Source organism: Eptatretus burgeri, chromosome 14 (genome assembly GCF_056783735.1).
Source record: "Eptatretus burgeri isolate ZD-2024b chromosome 14, Ebu_testis_v1, whole genome shotgun sequence".
NCBI lineage: Eukaryota > Metazoa > Chordata > Myxini > Myxiniformes > Myxinidae > Eptatretus > Eptatretus burgeri.
The window spans coordinates 48,438,408-48,455,070 of record NC_140974.1 but is presented as its reverse complement, the minus strand read 5'-3'; the positions used below and the strand labels follow the sequence as shown (position 1 = coordinate 48,455,070).

The 16,663-nt window shown below is 42.0% G+C and overlaps 1 protein-coding gene across 2 annotated transcripts in view; it reads right to left on the bottom strand.

Moving 5' to 3' along the window:
* Nucleotides 1-16,663, bottom strand: part of ASS1 (argininosuccinate synthase 1) — a 193,131-nt gene that overhangs the window by 21,749 nt on the left and 154,719 nt on the right. For both annotated transcript variants that reach the window (XM_085854743.1, XM_085854744.1), the window contains exon 11: nt 7,507-7,638. In XM_085854743.1, coding sequence (XP_085710869.1) covers nt 7,507-7,638 — 132 coding nt within the window. The remainder of the gene's footprint in view (nt 1-7,506; nt 7,639-16,663) is intronic.

Here is a 16,663-nt window from a genome sequence, read left to right as displayed (position 1 = left end):
TGGTGGACTGCATGCATCTTGCAGATACTTTGGGGGGAGCAGAGCATGGAGAGGGCAGAAGGTGTGAGACCAGAAATGAGGCAGAAGACAGAGAGACCACCGACCTGTCGGCGATGATGACGTGATCGGCCCATAGATTCGGCTTTATCATGAGATTCTAATGATCTTGAAAGCCTTAGTTTCCACGGCGTTGAGCTGAGTCAGATGTGAGGCAGGGGAGCCATCACAGAGGGGAGAGAAGTACTCAATCAAGCTTCCTTCCAACCCTTTTATCCCCTTCAGACCCCTTCGACCCTTTTTAGACTTTTTAGGACCCTTTAAACTCCTTTAGACTCTTAGAGTTTAGACACTTTAGACCTTCAAACTATTGAGTCCCCTGAGACCCCTCTCTACCCTTTAGACCTTCACACCTTTCAGACATTTTAATACCCTTTATAGACACTTTAGAGACCTCTGACCTTTGATCCTTTTTGGACACCTTTGACCTTTACACCCTTTTTACACGTTTTAAGGCCTTTTAGACACTTTAGACCTTTTCAGACCTTGCGATCATGACACCTTTTCAGACATTTGCTATTTCGACCTTTCATTTAGTAAATACTTCCATTTATTTGCCACACAAAACAAGTCTAAGTGAGGTTTGGCAATCTCTGATTGCTCTTTCTACTTTACCTATGGATTCAACTCCACACGTTTGCAATCTATTCTAATAAATGTCAATGTGTGAGTGTTCCATAACTCCAAAATCCTGAAACCCAGCAGCCTGAAACTACACATGCACACGAAGGGAACTCCAAAGAAGTGCATGAGTGAAAATTGGGTGTTTGGGTAAATGAAAACACCCCTTTTGAAGATAATTAACGGCTTACCTCCATGAAAGGCTTATCCTTCATCAGCATAATTCACCTCGCAGTGGTCTTAATTCGGCCTATTCAAACATGCCTTGCCTTGGAAACATGATCTACTCTCATGGACTAATTGAAGTATATAATCGAAATATTACATCTGATGAGAAAATCGGATCTGATGGTCGAAATAAGTGTTGAAATCTGGAGTGAAATCTGAAAATGTTAATAATTTAGAGATTTTTTATGATAAGTGTATTTATTAAAGCAAGACATTAAACTAACTTTTTCGACTGTTCGGACAGTTATATTGAGTGAATAAAAGATTAAGGAATGTGCAGAAAGTGAAACTTCATGGAGTGAAACAAAAAAATTAACAAGTGGGATCGAAGCTGTTTTGCACGCCATGGCGAAACAGTTGTAGTGATTATTCCCTTTTCGTATGCGGATAAGATGATATGCCTGTTGTTGGCTTAAAGGTTAGGGTGGTGGGCTTGGGATCCCAGGATCCTGAGCTCAAATCCTATTCAGCTGTTGAATTAATACCAGGTGGGGTTGACTCTGCCTGTCATCCTTCTGAGGTCGACATAATGAGTACCAGCTTGTTGGTATCCTTGTTTCGGAGTGGCGACCTGTCCAGGATTGTTCCCAATGGCCAAGGAGACTGCTTAGCAGCACCAACGCTCTAAGCAGAGTATGGTGCCGATGGATGGATGGATGGATGGATGGATGGTTAAGATGATGATGTTTAAACCAGAACAAGAGAAATCTCACTCACATGAACAATGCAATAACGTGTTGTAAATGAAGTCCAGCTGATGATGGCTCCTTTGTTGTCTCTCCAGTGGTTGGTGAAGAAAGAAAGAGTTAATGGCGCTGAGCTGCTATGGCTTTAAAATGGCGTCGAAAATGGTAAGCGGAAAAGGAATACTCATTCATTGCAGTTGTGGTTGTTTAACCAAACAAACTAAATCCACTTCGCTCCAAAGTCTTGACAAAGTCGAACCAAAAGTCACTATGAAATAATGACGTGTTGAGTGACTCATGAATAGGGATGAGAAAGGCTTGCCCGTAAAGGCACGCAAGCTTCAAACATGTCGTCAAGCCAAACTCCCGTGAGTCCTCTGCTTTTTTAACATCCCGTGCATTGATTGGCACTCCGGAAGGATGCAAATGATTGGTTACTTCACATGATTACTTGATTGGTTCACATGTTTGATTTTCTCAGTAATTAATTAATTTTTCAGTGAGTCACTACACAGTCAACAGGGGTCCTTTTTTTTCAGCAATTATAACTGCAGTTTTGTTTTTTTCACGTTTTTGAGCGATTTCCTTTCTTCATAAAAGATTCATATTCATCTATTAATATACAGACACTCCTCACTTAACGACCCACCTGTTTAACGACCGCGTGGACTTATGACCAGCTCTCCGACCTGTCGGTATTGTATGCTGTACGAGAACTTTGGTTGTGGAAACGGCAGCGCGGCATCTCAGCGTCAAGCATCTCATCTCGCATCACCCTTTCTCAGTCTCAGTCTCGTTCCCGCAGTCGGTCGGTATTCACTACACTAGCGTCCGCAATCTCCAAGGCAACATATTTAGTCTATAAATTTGTACTTTATTGTGCATCCCATAGTACAAGATGTCGGCGAAAAGGAAGAGCATCACTTCACCTGGAGGAAGCGCCAAGAAACAAAGGAAGGCTATCGATCTTGGGATGAAAATGAAGATCATAAATGACTATGAAGCTGGTAAGAAAGTTAAAGCGATAGCACGTGACTTGGAGCTGGCACATTCGACCATTTCAACCATCTTGAAGGATAAAGATAGAGTGAAAGAGGCAGTGAAAGCATCGATAGGAGTTAAAGCCGTAATAACTAGGCAGCGGAAAGGCCTCATTCATGAAATGGAGAAATTACTGGTGATCTAGTTTGACGACCAGATACAAAAAAGAATGCCGATGAGCCTTTTAATAATTCAAGCCAAGGCACGCAGTATCTTTGAGACTTTGAAGGTGCGTGAAGGTGAAGAATCGACAGAAACATTTACGGCAAGCCATGGATGGTTTCAACGGTTTCATCGGAGATTCAACCTGCATAATCGGAGTATCAGCAGTGAGGCGGCAAGCGCGTACATAGAAGCAGCGGAAATTTTTTTGACCAATTTGATGAAATCATCGAAAAAGGCGGCTACCGTCCGGAACAGATCTTCAATGTGGATGAAACCGGACTTTTTTTGGAAGAAAATGCCCGAAAGGTCCTACATGCACAAAGAAGCTAAAACAATGCCCGGTTTCAAGGACAGGGTCACGTTGTTGCTGGGAGGAAATGTCGCTGGGTTCAAGTTAAAGCCATTCCTCATCTATTGCTCTGAGAACCCATGTGCATGGAAGCAGGTTAGTAAGCACACGTTGCCCGTTTACTATCGTGAAAATAACAAGGCATGGATGACGCAAGCTTTATTTGAGGATTGGTTCATCAACTGCTTCATACCATTGGTCAAGCATTATTGTCTGAAAAGGGCATTCCCTTTAAAATGATCCCCCTGCTTGATAATGCCCCAGGCCACCTCCAGCATCTTGATGATCTACACCCGGATGTAAAGGTAGTGTATCTGCCTACAAACACGACTGCTATCCTACAGTCAATGGACCAGGGGGCTATAGCTACGTTCAAAGCGTACTATTTGCGCACAACTTTTTCCAAAGCTGTCGCAGCAACAGAAATTGATGAAGTAACCCTTCGTGATTTTTGGAAATCATACAACATTTTACACTGCATAGAGAACATTGAATCAGCTTGGGAGGGAATGACAGAATAGTGTATGCAAGACATGTGGAAAAAATGCCTAAAACGTTTCGTGAATAATTTTGAAGGGTTTGACAAAGACGAACACGTCGATGTCATCAATAAAAAAAATTGTGGAACTTGCTAACGTGCTTAATTTAGATGTTGAAGCGGAAGATATTGAAGAATTTGTGGAATATGTCAAGGGAGAGCTATCTAATGAAGATTTAATAGAGTTGGAAGTGCAGTAACACTTGGAAGAGGAAGAAGAAGAGGAAACAATGGAAGAAGTACAAAAGAAGTTCACTGTAAAGGGGTTAGCTGGTGTGTTCTCGAAAGTGAATGTGGCTATATTAGAACTAGAGGGTATGGACCCGAATGTTGAACGGTTTACGAAAGTGGAACGGTAAATGAATGAACTTTTACGATGCTATCGTGACATTTATGAAGAAACAAAAGAAAATTACAACGCAGACCACACTTACGGGATTCTTCGAGAAAGCTACACCCAGGACCCCTACCCCTACCACTGCAAGTCCTTCCATTTCCTCGCCGTCATCTCCCTTACCTGGGCCCTCTACAGCTCCTGATAACCCCGCTTAAAACTCCGATGATGACACTGATGACCACACTTTGAAGGATTCAATGACGAAAATGTTAATTTGAATGTCTTTTTTGATAACTTTAATGTTTTTGGTACATCATTTTAGCTTGCCTGTTCGAAGAACAGAGAGCTATAGCGATACCCCCGGCGTGAGCGTGAGCGTGAGCGTGAAAATGTTAAAGTTTTTGGTGCAAGTTTTTTCCTTTCTAATGTTTTTATCTCCCACACTATTTTTTACTGATTACAATATACAAATACATATATTGCTTTAAAATTATTTGCATCAGACTTCACTGCAATGCTTTATAAAAAATATTATTAGACTCGTCTTTTAAAAACGAAAAATGTATAAACAGGCGAGCATTGGGTGGCTTTGACACCAACTCTCTGGTTATAATTTTTGCTGATTGTATTTTTATGTTCTGTAACATGTAAGAGTTATGCAAATTAAAACAAAGCTATCAAGTTGGAGTTTCCTTTGGACCTTTTCTTTATTCAGAATAAATAAAAACGATTACCTGTATTTACAGTATGCAAACCTAAGTAATGTATATTAGAGCTGATTTCCTTTATTCTGTTTATTACAGTATACAGTACACTACTGTATAAACATTTAAAAGTATACTAAAAATGGTATAAATGGTGCAAAGGTGACAATAAAACAATATCTAAAGATAGTTGACACAAACCCTCTACCAGTACAGTATGCTTGAAATATCGGTAAGGGGCGGCTCCTCGCTTTTCGACCAATTCACTTAATGACTTAGTCGTAGATATAACGACCTAGATATAACAAAATACAATGTTACAAACACTCGTGAGGTAAACGAAATGAAATGTCGTTCTGACGTTACATCCGGATCGGGAGCAGCTTCATACCGAACGAAAATCAAAATCATAATTGGATTGAGCTATTTATGAAAACTCCCACCCACCTTAGGACATCTGCTGGGACCCTAAAACATTCCACAGAAGGTTTGGTGTGGTTAGCGCCAAAACTGAGGGAGTAATTCAGGGTCAGACAGACGAACAGACACTCCTGCTTTAAAATACAGATAACACCCAATTTCCAAGCCGTTCGCTGTATAAACGTGTTTCCTCAATTGCAGAGCCAATTCTTCCATTTTTTTTTCCACCTGTCACATGGTGTGTGTATGTGCGTGTGTGTGTGTATGTGTGTACGCGCGCGCATGTTGGTGAAGCATAATATATTCTCAGCTAACTCCCCTACCTCCATTACTCCCATCCCTCTTTGTCCCATCCTTGCTCCACCTCCTCGTAATGCAGTGCAGCCTCTGCCCACACCTCTCTCTCTGTCTCCGAACCAATCAGGATGGTCATTATGCCCAGGTGGTGGTTATCTCCACACATATCTGGACGGTGGTTATCTCCAACCATCGTGTGCATCTGAACGGTGGTTATCTACACACCTATCAGGATGGTGGTTATCTCCATAAGTGTCTGGACAGTGGTTATTTCTGGACAGTGGTCATCTCTGGACATGTCCAGATGGTGGTTATGTCCTGCCGTGTCTGGACGGTGGTCATGTCCAGATGAACCCTCCCCTCACACTGCCTTACCTTGCCCTGCCCTCATGCTGCCTTCCCTTGATGTATCTGGATGGTGGTTATGTCCGGACGGTGGTTATCTCCGGACGTGTCCAGACAGTAGTTATCTCCAGACGTGTCCAGATATGTCCAGATGGTAGTTATGTCCAGATGAACCCTCCCCTCACACTGCCTTACCTTGCCCTCCCCTAATGCTGCCTTCCCTTGATGTATCTGGATGGTGGTTATGTCCGGACGGTGGTTATCTCCGGACATGTCCAAATGGTAATCTCCAGACGTGTCCGGATGGTGGTCATGTCCAGATGAACCCTCCCCTCACACTGCCTTCCCTTGATGTATCTGTATGGTGGTTATGTCTGGACGGTGGTTATCTCCGGACGTGTCCAGACGGTAGTTATCTCCAGATGTGTCCAGACGGTAGTTATCTCCAGATGTGTCCAGACGGTAGTTATGTCCAGCTGGACCCTCCCCTCACACTGCCTTCCCTTGCCCTCCTCTCACGGTGCACCTTTCCTTGCCCTTCCCTCACAATACCTTCCCTTTCTGCACCCATACTCGCTCCCCTCCTCGCTTCCCCTCCTTCCTCGCTGCCCCATCCCTCCTTCCTTGCTGCCCCATCCCTCCTCACTGCACCACTCCGCCTCGATCCCCTCCCTCCTTATTCCCCTCAGTCCTCATTTCCTTCCCTCATTGCTCCTCCTCTCTCCTTTCTCCCTCCTCTTCCTCCCCTCAACCTACCCTCTCTCCTCTCCCTCCACTCATTCTTACTCCTCCACCCCTCCCCTTAATATTACCGTCAATGAAGTAATGGGTTGTATTTGCTCGTAAAATAAATGTATTAAGCCAAATAAAGTTTTGAATATCGTGTAGACAAGCACATGTAAACAAATAAATCAAAAATTCATCATCGAGTGACACTTGGAAAAATGGAACGGCACTCGGTAGAACGTGTACCTCCGCCAGACTGAACAGTTTACGTTTTGTATTCCACTGAAAGGTCGGATCTGAATCCGGACCTTAAACAAAATCGAATCGGCTTGTTCTTGTCACCTAACCAACTCATGTATCAAGTGTTATCATAACTCCTCCACAACCTTTTTGAGACATCATGCTATCCATCGTTTTTGGCCCCATTTCTCAATGGTGAAGAATCACTAAAAAAATTCTCCAATCCAGATCAGGATTCGAATCTTCACCGAAATTGAATCGGTTTGTCCTTGTTACACACCCAACCTGTCCACCGAGTTTCGTCCGAATCCGTCCAAAACTTTTTGAGATATCCTGCTCACAGACAGACAGACAGACAGACAGACAGACAGAGACAGACAGACAGAGAAAAATAGACAGGGGTGAAAACAAAACTTACGTCCACCTTCGGTGGTAGAGATAACAAAGAAACAAGCATCGATTGGGCTTTATGTATTAGAGGAAGATTGATTAGAGTTGATTATTGCTAAGTATTCACATAAATTTTATTAAAATAATGTACAACTTTTAGTTGGTTAACTTCTATCTTATTTATACACCTGTTCCATATGAGTAAATGATATTTCCTTTTGCATATGTTCAACCTTTAGATTTACAGCATCATTTGTTTGTTTGTTTTTTGTGGAAATGAAAGTAGGAGCTTATTTCCACGAATGAGATAAGATCTCCCTCACAGAATAACCCCCAAATAGAAATTGGCCGAAATGACATACCATTGTACACTTGCTCAGAAAACCGTCGTCCCAGGCTTTCCTTGATGCGCCACATCTCTCGGTCCATTGTCATGCTTTCGAGGTCCAGGTGGGCAGCAAGCAAGATGGTTCCACCAGGTGTTTCATATATGCCTAGTTGAACATGGTCATAAGGTTAGGGGTCACAAAGTAAAAGGCTTTTTTTTTAATCCCAATGTCAAAAATGGAGCAAGAATGTTGATCTTAAGATAGTTATAGAGTGATAACAAACTTTAGATTCGAGTTTGGTTTCTGGTCCAGATCGCTATTGTTCTTTGACAATGAGGCCAATGTTGTGACAGAAGCCGCTACATACAAATGGCTCACTCTCCTGATCGAGGTTGGTAAGTGCAATAATGTGTGTTGCGAACCCTGGACAAATGGAATCACTATACATATACACACACGTTGAGACATATACATGCAGGCACACACACTTCCACGAAAGTGCATGACGTAGGCAAGCATTGTGCAAGCAGGCACAAAGGCACGCTCGTATGCACACGTAAATTGGCAACTAAACCTCTGTGAGCTTATTGTGCATTGTGTATTTTAATTGGCCAAAAGATAAGTCAGGTGTGGGAACCTGCTCTTCACTGGACAGTGGGAACTACCTGTTCCCCCAATTCCTCACCCCTCACTCACCCAAAGCAAAGGGCAGAGACATGACACCGTACAAGATATCACAAGAGCTTAATTAAGTGGAGACCCTGTTGTCCTTTCACTCTTTGAATGACTCTTGAGCCACTGTTCACCGGCTATAAGCATGTAAGTCTGCCTCTCTTTTCTTACTTGTTCATCAATTTAATTGTCCACTGTATCAGTTCTAAGTTGTTGGACCTTACTGGAATTTATCGGTGAAGCATTTTCTTTCCTCACATGGAATACCGACATCTTTGGCGAGATCCTTTAATCTTAACTTCCTTGAGTGGTTTAGAAGCTTCCTGTCACCCCCCCCCCCCCTGGTCATGGTAACGTTTTTCTCTGACTCTTTGATACTCTCAGTCAGACATAAAATCAAATCCCACAGGTTAACAGGTGGCAACTCTGTTTCCAACAGTGCAACATCACGTGAACCAATTCATCTTGAACTATGCTTGCTTTTGTTGGTGACAGGCAGGTCGGAATTTTCAAGGTGACTTGGTCTCCTGTCAGCGGCTGCGTGCTCTCTAAGTGGCAGTTATAGTGGTGCAGTTGGGCGCTGCCTGTCAGGTGCAAATCACTGTGCACTACACTGCCAGCTCACAACCCAGCAATTTCCACGACGCTGTCGCTCCGCCCGGCCAACCGCCTAGCCAGACCCTCAGCAGTCACGCCTCACTAGACCCGGCCCTGAATTCCATGCAACTACAAGACCTTCTCAGACAACCACTGCACAACCAGAGCTGTCAAACGAACAAGCTGGGTCATAATTACCTCTATGTTGATGTTGGCAAGTCAATCGTTTCAGCCAACATTCTTTTAAAACAAACGTTAAACCTTTTGCCTCAAAGTTCCTACTCTTCTCGGGATTCTTTTTGCTTCTGCCGGTGGCTTCCCTCTTGCTTGATGGACGGCTCCCCACTGATTTGCTTCACGCAATTTGACTGAGTAGCAGTCTCAGACGAGTCATTCAGAGTGACATTGCGACACCCAGCAATTATTATCCCGACTCCTTCGCTTCCTCTCAAAAATATCCATTCCTTTAGACCACGCCTTGTTCCTCTCCTTGGCTGCCTTGTCTCCCTCTTCACAACCATCAGCCCCCTCCTTTACTATTGCTCCATTTTCTTCCTCCATCCCTAGTGATTAATGGTGCCCCCTGCTGTGTCTTGTCTCTATGTGACAGAGCAGTGGGAGGAAAATGCCTACACACAGGCCTCCCGCTGAGCAAGGCCTCAACCTGTGCTCTGTAAGCCTGAGGTTTGCGTGACAGGGTTATACTACTACCACAGCAGTGGAAAACAGTCGTGACATCATGTGATGATAACCCTATCTTTAAGTGTCGTCAAGTCGAGGCCTGTGAAGTGTTTACGGTTATGGCAGCAAATATTCAGCTTTAATAGCTAGAGTACTGAGTTTTTTTTTCTTTTTCACAAACCTGCATATCTGGGTAAACCTATGAGGGTGTCAGAAAAGTATTGTTCGATAGATAAGAAATATTGAAAAATACTTTCTCACCATCATGTTTTTTTTGTCATAGACATTTAAGGGTTCCATATATTCAAAGGGAAGCTTGAAGGCGTAAAAGTTGAACTCAAATCCGAATGCCAATCAACCCCAGTGAACCAAGACAATGCTCGCATTGCAGAACGATTCATAATGATTGATTGTTTATTTATATTTCGTTGTGTTTCAATCTGCACCGTCCTGGTGGCTCAAATGTTGCACTGGCACGTCAACCTGATAAGGAGTAAAGGGATGTTCGAAGGATAATAAAGTGTTTGGAAACTCTTTTTCAAGACCTTGAATGATGACTGATAATTACCCTCGTCAGAGGAGAGGGTATTGCATTTGGGGCCGTTTGTCTGTAAATTTGTTTGTTTGTCCGCACAGAACGTGAGTATGGTTTTTCTCTGCAACCTCTTGCCAGTTTGACACGAAATTTTCACCATCGGAACGACTACTCATGTATAATGCTTTAATTATAGTTACTAGTACGGGCCCGTAGAGGCGGGCCCGTAGGGGCGTGCCCGTAGGTGAGTGCCAGTATGTGCAGCCTCTCTCTCTCTCTCTCTCAAACCTCAAAAAGGCACATCCGCGGGTCCCCAGCAATATTCCTGGCAAGTTTCAATCGTGCAAAAGAAATAATAGCAATAAATAAATAAATAAACAAACATTAATTGTGATGTCATTTGTGACGTCATAGCACCGTGTCCTGTCATTGGTCAACAGATAAATGGCCGTAACTTGGGAACCACTCGTCAGATCGATATCAAACCTCGAAAAGGCACATCCGCGGGTCCCCGGAAATATTCCTGGCAAGTTTCAATGAGATTGGACCGGCGGTCGTCGAGAAACAGCGGTCGCAGACAGACAGACACACACAGAGATTGCTGGAATTATAGATAGATGATGTCATACATCACGTGGTGTGGCAGCGATGTTGGAAAAAAGGAAAAATTTTGGATCTCGGTATCTCCGAAACCGCACCGGGGGGGAAAAAAATCAATCTTGGTACATGTCAAGTACTCCCCACAGGGAATAAGTGTGATTTTTTAATGATGTCATCGGTGCCTTTGTTATGACGTCATAATTGCATACGTAGAACGCTACATCCGATCAGTATGGAAATTTTTGAGGGTCATCTTGGGATAAATTGGTCTACAGAAAAAAATGATGTCATCAGTCATGTGGTTCGGTAGCTATTAAAAAAGTTTTTTTAAAGTTTAAAAACCTTCAAAAATCCTCTCTGAAACGGCTGAACAGATCAAAGCAAAACTTTACAGCTATGACCGCCTATCCATGAGGAACAAAACGTTCCCACTTATGATGTCAAATGTCACATGTTTTGGCAACCATATTGGATTTACAAAAAAACTGTTAAAAATCTCCAGAATGGCTGGACAGATCAAAGAGAAACTTCACAAAAACGTTCCCCAATCTTTGAGAATACCAGGGTGTTCACAAATAATTTGTAGCTCACATGGTCTGGCAGCCATATTGGATGAAATGAAAATCTTAAAAAAATTCTTTCTCTTGAACCATTTCATCGATCGATGTGAAACTTCACAATTATGATCTCGTAGTGATGGGAAATATATATTTTAATATTAAACCTGATCGGACGCATGGTCTGGCAGCCAGAATTATTTAATTTTTGAACCTCGGTTCTTTTTTATTCCTATTTTTTGAAAAAGGCTCACTTGGCTACATCTGGATGGGTTTGAGGGGAGAGGAGTAGCATCCGAAACCTGAATCCTATCCCAGGATCATTCTGATTACTCCAATGTAGGACTGTTCCTATTTGGTCTTCCATTTGATTTGAATTGTATTTATTTTAATCCTATTCTGAATGAAATTGAACAACAATATAAACGTCATGGATCAGTGTCAGGTGTCCAAAGAAAGCGGGACGTCATGGTACCCGGTCATAACTGCCAACAGTTATAAAGTGGCAGTTCTAATTATGTCTCTTATTAATTACGTAACACACCAGTACACAAGCAGCACACAAAATACACAAACCAAAACTGCACAAACACCACACAAAACAAGACTTGGTGAGGTTCTGCAATCTCTGATTGCTCTTTTTCTTATTTTTATGATGCTATTGCTCCAGCAGCAACCTCACTTAATGTGTTAAATGGCCTTCGGTGTTTCTGCACTAGTTGGAACTTCAGTGAGATATTTTTGAATTGAGCATTAAGGTACTTTCTCTAATTCTTCTTTATCAATGGTATCCTTACAATAATTCATGGACTGGTGTGTGTTTGTGTTTGTTTGTCACTCTACTCCTCCGACAATTATGGGCCGATTGCATCCAGACTTGCTGCATAGGATCAGCATGCCCCCAATTAATGTATAGGGGTGTCTTTTTAATCTTTGTCGGTGGTCTTGGAGCAGGGGGGGGGGGAAGCAAATTCTACATGCAAATGTGTATCATGTAGCACCGCACCAGGTGGAGGAGAGTATTACAAGTCCCACCATTTACATTACAGTATTCCTGTCCTCACGTTTTCCAGTGCAGTGAGGTGTTATGAATTATAAGCAGTAGCTATGTTTTTGCTTCATGCACGTAACCCAGGCTATGTTTTTTTTGCCTATACAGAGCTGTCAGTTGCCAAAAATCACCCAAAAAAAAGTATTCATCAAAAGAACGTGTTGCTTGCTTAGAACAAGATCGCCCATCGGGCGGGTACTCTGCCAGTATGGATAATTTGGCATGATGGTGAAGTCCTCTGCCGAGCGCTACATGATTTTGCCATCTTCATTGAATACTGTTGTCATATGATCTGTCCTGATTGGTGTTATTCCACTGATCTGCAAGGGTCCATCGACAGTTTAAGGCCATTATAGAATCATTCTACGTCATGCTGGGCAAATGTACTTTGAGGCCTTTGTGCCTTTTCTGCCTACTACCTCTCTTTGAAATTTGGTTTGAAATTCTTGTCGCATCTGTCTATTTTTAGTGTCTGTCTCTGATACTGTAGTATCTGTATACCTTGCAAATGAGAGCCTGTCATTGGTCTATGTAAAAGAGGCTGCAATCACACATAGAATAGGATTTTCATCACATTGCATAGACAAACTAGAATGGCACTCTGTAGAGCACATACCTCCGCAGGCTGAACAGTTTATGTTTTCTATCCTACCAATAGGCCAGAACCAGAGCTGGACCTGAACCAAAGTCTAATTGGCTTGTTCTTGTTAACTACCCAACTCTTCCACCAAGTTTTGTCAGAACTCATCAATAACCTTTTGAGACATCATATTTATATCCTCTGTGGCCTTATATCTCAATGGTGACGAATTACTTGAAAAGTTTTTTTTTTTTTAACTTCCCGTATCGAGATCTGGATCTTCACAAAAAACCTAATGAATTCGGCAGTCACACACACAACATGTCCATTAAATTTTGTCTGAATCCGTCCATAACTTTTTGAGATGTCCAGCTCACAGACAGACAGACAGACAAGCCAGTAGGCGGACATGGGTAGTCGACTACGAAATAGAACCTGACGCGATGGGCCCGTTCGATGGGGAATGACCTGAGGATAAGCACAAGAAAATTCATGATTCTAGCTTCAAGGGTTAATGCTGCAGATTGTTTTTTCGTTAAAATACCTCCACATTTAGAGGTTTTTCGGCCGTTGCTAGGCAACGGAGGGGTCCATAGCAACGGTTCTTTCTCACACATAACTAGGACATACCATGAACCTACCATACCAGTTTCATTTATATCTGACTCATAGTCTCTGAGATATAACGAACTTCGTTTTTTTTATTGTTTTCGACCAGAGTTCATTCAAAGTCTATCTTCTCCGACAGTTTTCATAGGATCCGGCTGGAAATTTTTGACAATATGGCTGAATGTACTGCCCACAGTCGCTCATGGCCCAATTTTTGATTTTCGAAAAAAGAATTTTTTTAATGATTTTTCAAAAATTTCAAAGTCCCGTTGCTAGGCAACGATGGTGTACATAGCAACGGTTCTCATTTTCACATAACTAGGTCATGGTATGAACCTACCAACCAAGTTTAATCGAAATCGCCATTGTATCAACGGAGCACTGGACTGAACAGACAGACAGACAGACAGACAGACAGACAGACAGACAAACATATCGACGGAAAAAGTGATAATAAGGGTAGAACAAACTTAAAATTTTTTTTTTTTTTTAAATTTCTTTCGACTAGATCGACTACCCAACAGACAAACACACAGAGGTGAAAACATAACCTCCATCCACCCTCGGTGGTAGAGGTAATTAGAGAGTTCATAGGATACCTTACCCCACACAGTCTTGAGAAAAGGGACATGGGAAGGGTATTTTCAACTCTTGCATTGCATTTCCGAGCACAATCTACATTAGCGTTGTTCGTGAACTTTGAATAACAGGCGCGATGGCAACCATATGAAGCTGATGGGCCAAACGGGACAGTCCAGAGTTGACCATCCTGCCAATTCTTCTCAGAGAAAGTGACGATTTTGGAATGATCTTTGAGAAAAAGATGCACTTAACAAACAGATCTTTTGGATGAAGTCAGCTCTCTGGTTACATCACCAGGCGCTGCCTTTTTTGTCTGAATCTCGCCATTACTCTGTTCCCAGAGTGGGCAGCAAATTTGATTGGTCGGAATGGCATATCATTTTGCCCAAGTACAACAAAACTGAAGGTTCTTGGAAGTGTAAATAAGGCTATTTGTGCTCTTCAGTGTTGAACTATCCAATTAAATTGAAATCAGATAAATTTTAAAGGCTGTAGAAAAAACAAACAAAGCATTGAATTGCAAGTTTACCGTTGTTGATGCATCATATTTTACACGACCCTATCGAACACGTTAAATGAGTTATTCATGCCTGCTTGTGTACTTTGTGATGTTCCCAAAAGCAGTTAGTTACCTGTTTGGAATGATTTACAATTTTGCTCGACTGCCAGACAGACAGAATTAAACACACGCTGTACGCATGTGCGCTCGGGATGAGATTCCGTACAATTTGACAAATTCAGGCCCAAAGTACTGCTCAACTGCAGGTTCGTGTTCCGATTAATGTTCCAACTGGTGTTCTACGTTATTTAAAATAAAAAATTCAATTGAAGATCGGTAGTTTGTTGATCATAGAGTGACATCTGCCAGACAGACAGACAGAGACAGACAGACAAAGAGAACCAATTGCTTAACCCTGCTTGTGCGATGCGCGTGTGGTAAAGGTGAATCGCCTCACTTACTACAGGACCAAAGAACCACAGATGTTATTCCAGACCTCTTACTCCAGATAAGTTAAATGTTAAGAAGCTTAAATTAGACAATGTGCAAAAAATTACAAAATAATTTGCAAGAAGTGCTTACATAGGCCAACAACATATTGATTTATATGGAAAACAAAGGCAAGCATTTGAAAGATGCAATCTGTCAAAGTGCATCAAGAATTTTAGACATCATTTGATGCAAACACCGAGATTGGTTTGAGAAGAATGATTCCTCTCGTACTTCAACCTTGTTCGACGGCATGAAGGAATGAATGTGCGTACTTGTATGTGAACAACAGAACATGCGCGATGTGAATCGCTTGCGAATTTATGTACAGAACTACGATTATTTGGGTTCATTTTTAAAATACTGAGCGCTAGAAGCCTTGCAAACCGCATGCATGTCCACGACCTGAGAGTTTAAATTATATCAATGTTAATATGGTTGAATGACCTTTAAGATTTGAAAAACTCCTCGGCTATCTTCACGATTCGGAATGGCAAAAGGCATCTCAAACAGATGGGGCTATAATATAATGCGTGATCACCAAGGTCAATTGAACTTTGCTTTTGGTGCGATTCCTGAATCGTAGCACATGCGACTGCAGGCGATCGTCGTGGTTTTACCCGGATTTGACCAGTGTTGATGTCACTTCCTGTACAAGTTGCTCAGGAAAGACAACATCATTGCACAAAATGTCACCGATGAACTATAAACTTTGCGTGTCCTGCAATAAAAAGTCCATGTCGACCTTTAACTGTCGTCGCATCTGACTATAGATGATGTTATAGTTGCTTAATTGTCAATGTAAGTCAATTAAAGTTGCTAAGTTCTCAAAGCTTGATGAAAATGCTTTTATTTTTATTTTTTACATTTTAATCAATACCTGAGACCCAATTAATTGTTTACCCATGTTCAAGCTTCAATAAAGATGACATTATCAACCTCAAGTAATCTTTAGAGGGGAATTCCTCATTAACTGGGTGTCATATTTGTCTTGAAAAACGTTTTAACTTATAAATATGAAAAGTGGAAATTCTTGAAGATTCCATCACAATGTCTTATTTAAAACTGTCTATTGTCCGTGTCGACTCATATCCTTTGCAACTCATGAAAAGTGGCAATCATGTTTGGTATTGTCGTGCTCGTGATTAATGTACAAACCCTTCCATGAGCTTTCAATCAACGTCTAACTCGAGAGTTCATAGAATACCTTACCCGCACAAGCCTTGAGAAAAAGGACATGAGAAGGGTGTTTTAAACCCTTGTTTTCCGATTCTGAGCACGATCTATATATTTCCTACGAGCTACGATTTTGTCAGAGTCTCAATATTCCCCAACGCACAGAGAGCGAGCGGCACATTTGCGCAATATGTCGTAATATTTTGTCCAAGCATGCTAAATGGGAGGTTTTTGAAAGTGCCAAGAAGAAGATTTGTGTTCTACTGTGTTAAAGTATATAATTCAGTTGATAAAAAATAAAGGTTTTAAATGTTGGAGAAAGGAAAATAGAGGCAATACCCCTGGGCACTCATCTGGTAGAATAATGATACTGAGGAGGAAGTCAACATGAGGTGGAATCGGCAAAATGTACCAACGATTCAATGTTATAGCAAATACCCAATTTGGGAAGCTCCCCAAACCACCCCCCCCCCCCACTCCCGCTTCCCACGGAAATCCCTTCAGACCCCGATTTATATTCTTAATGCCGTGAACAAACTTTGGTACATCAAGGGTGATGAAG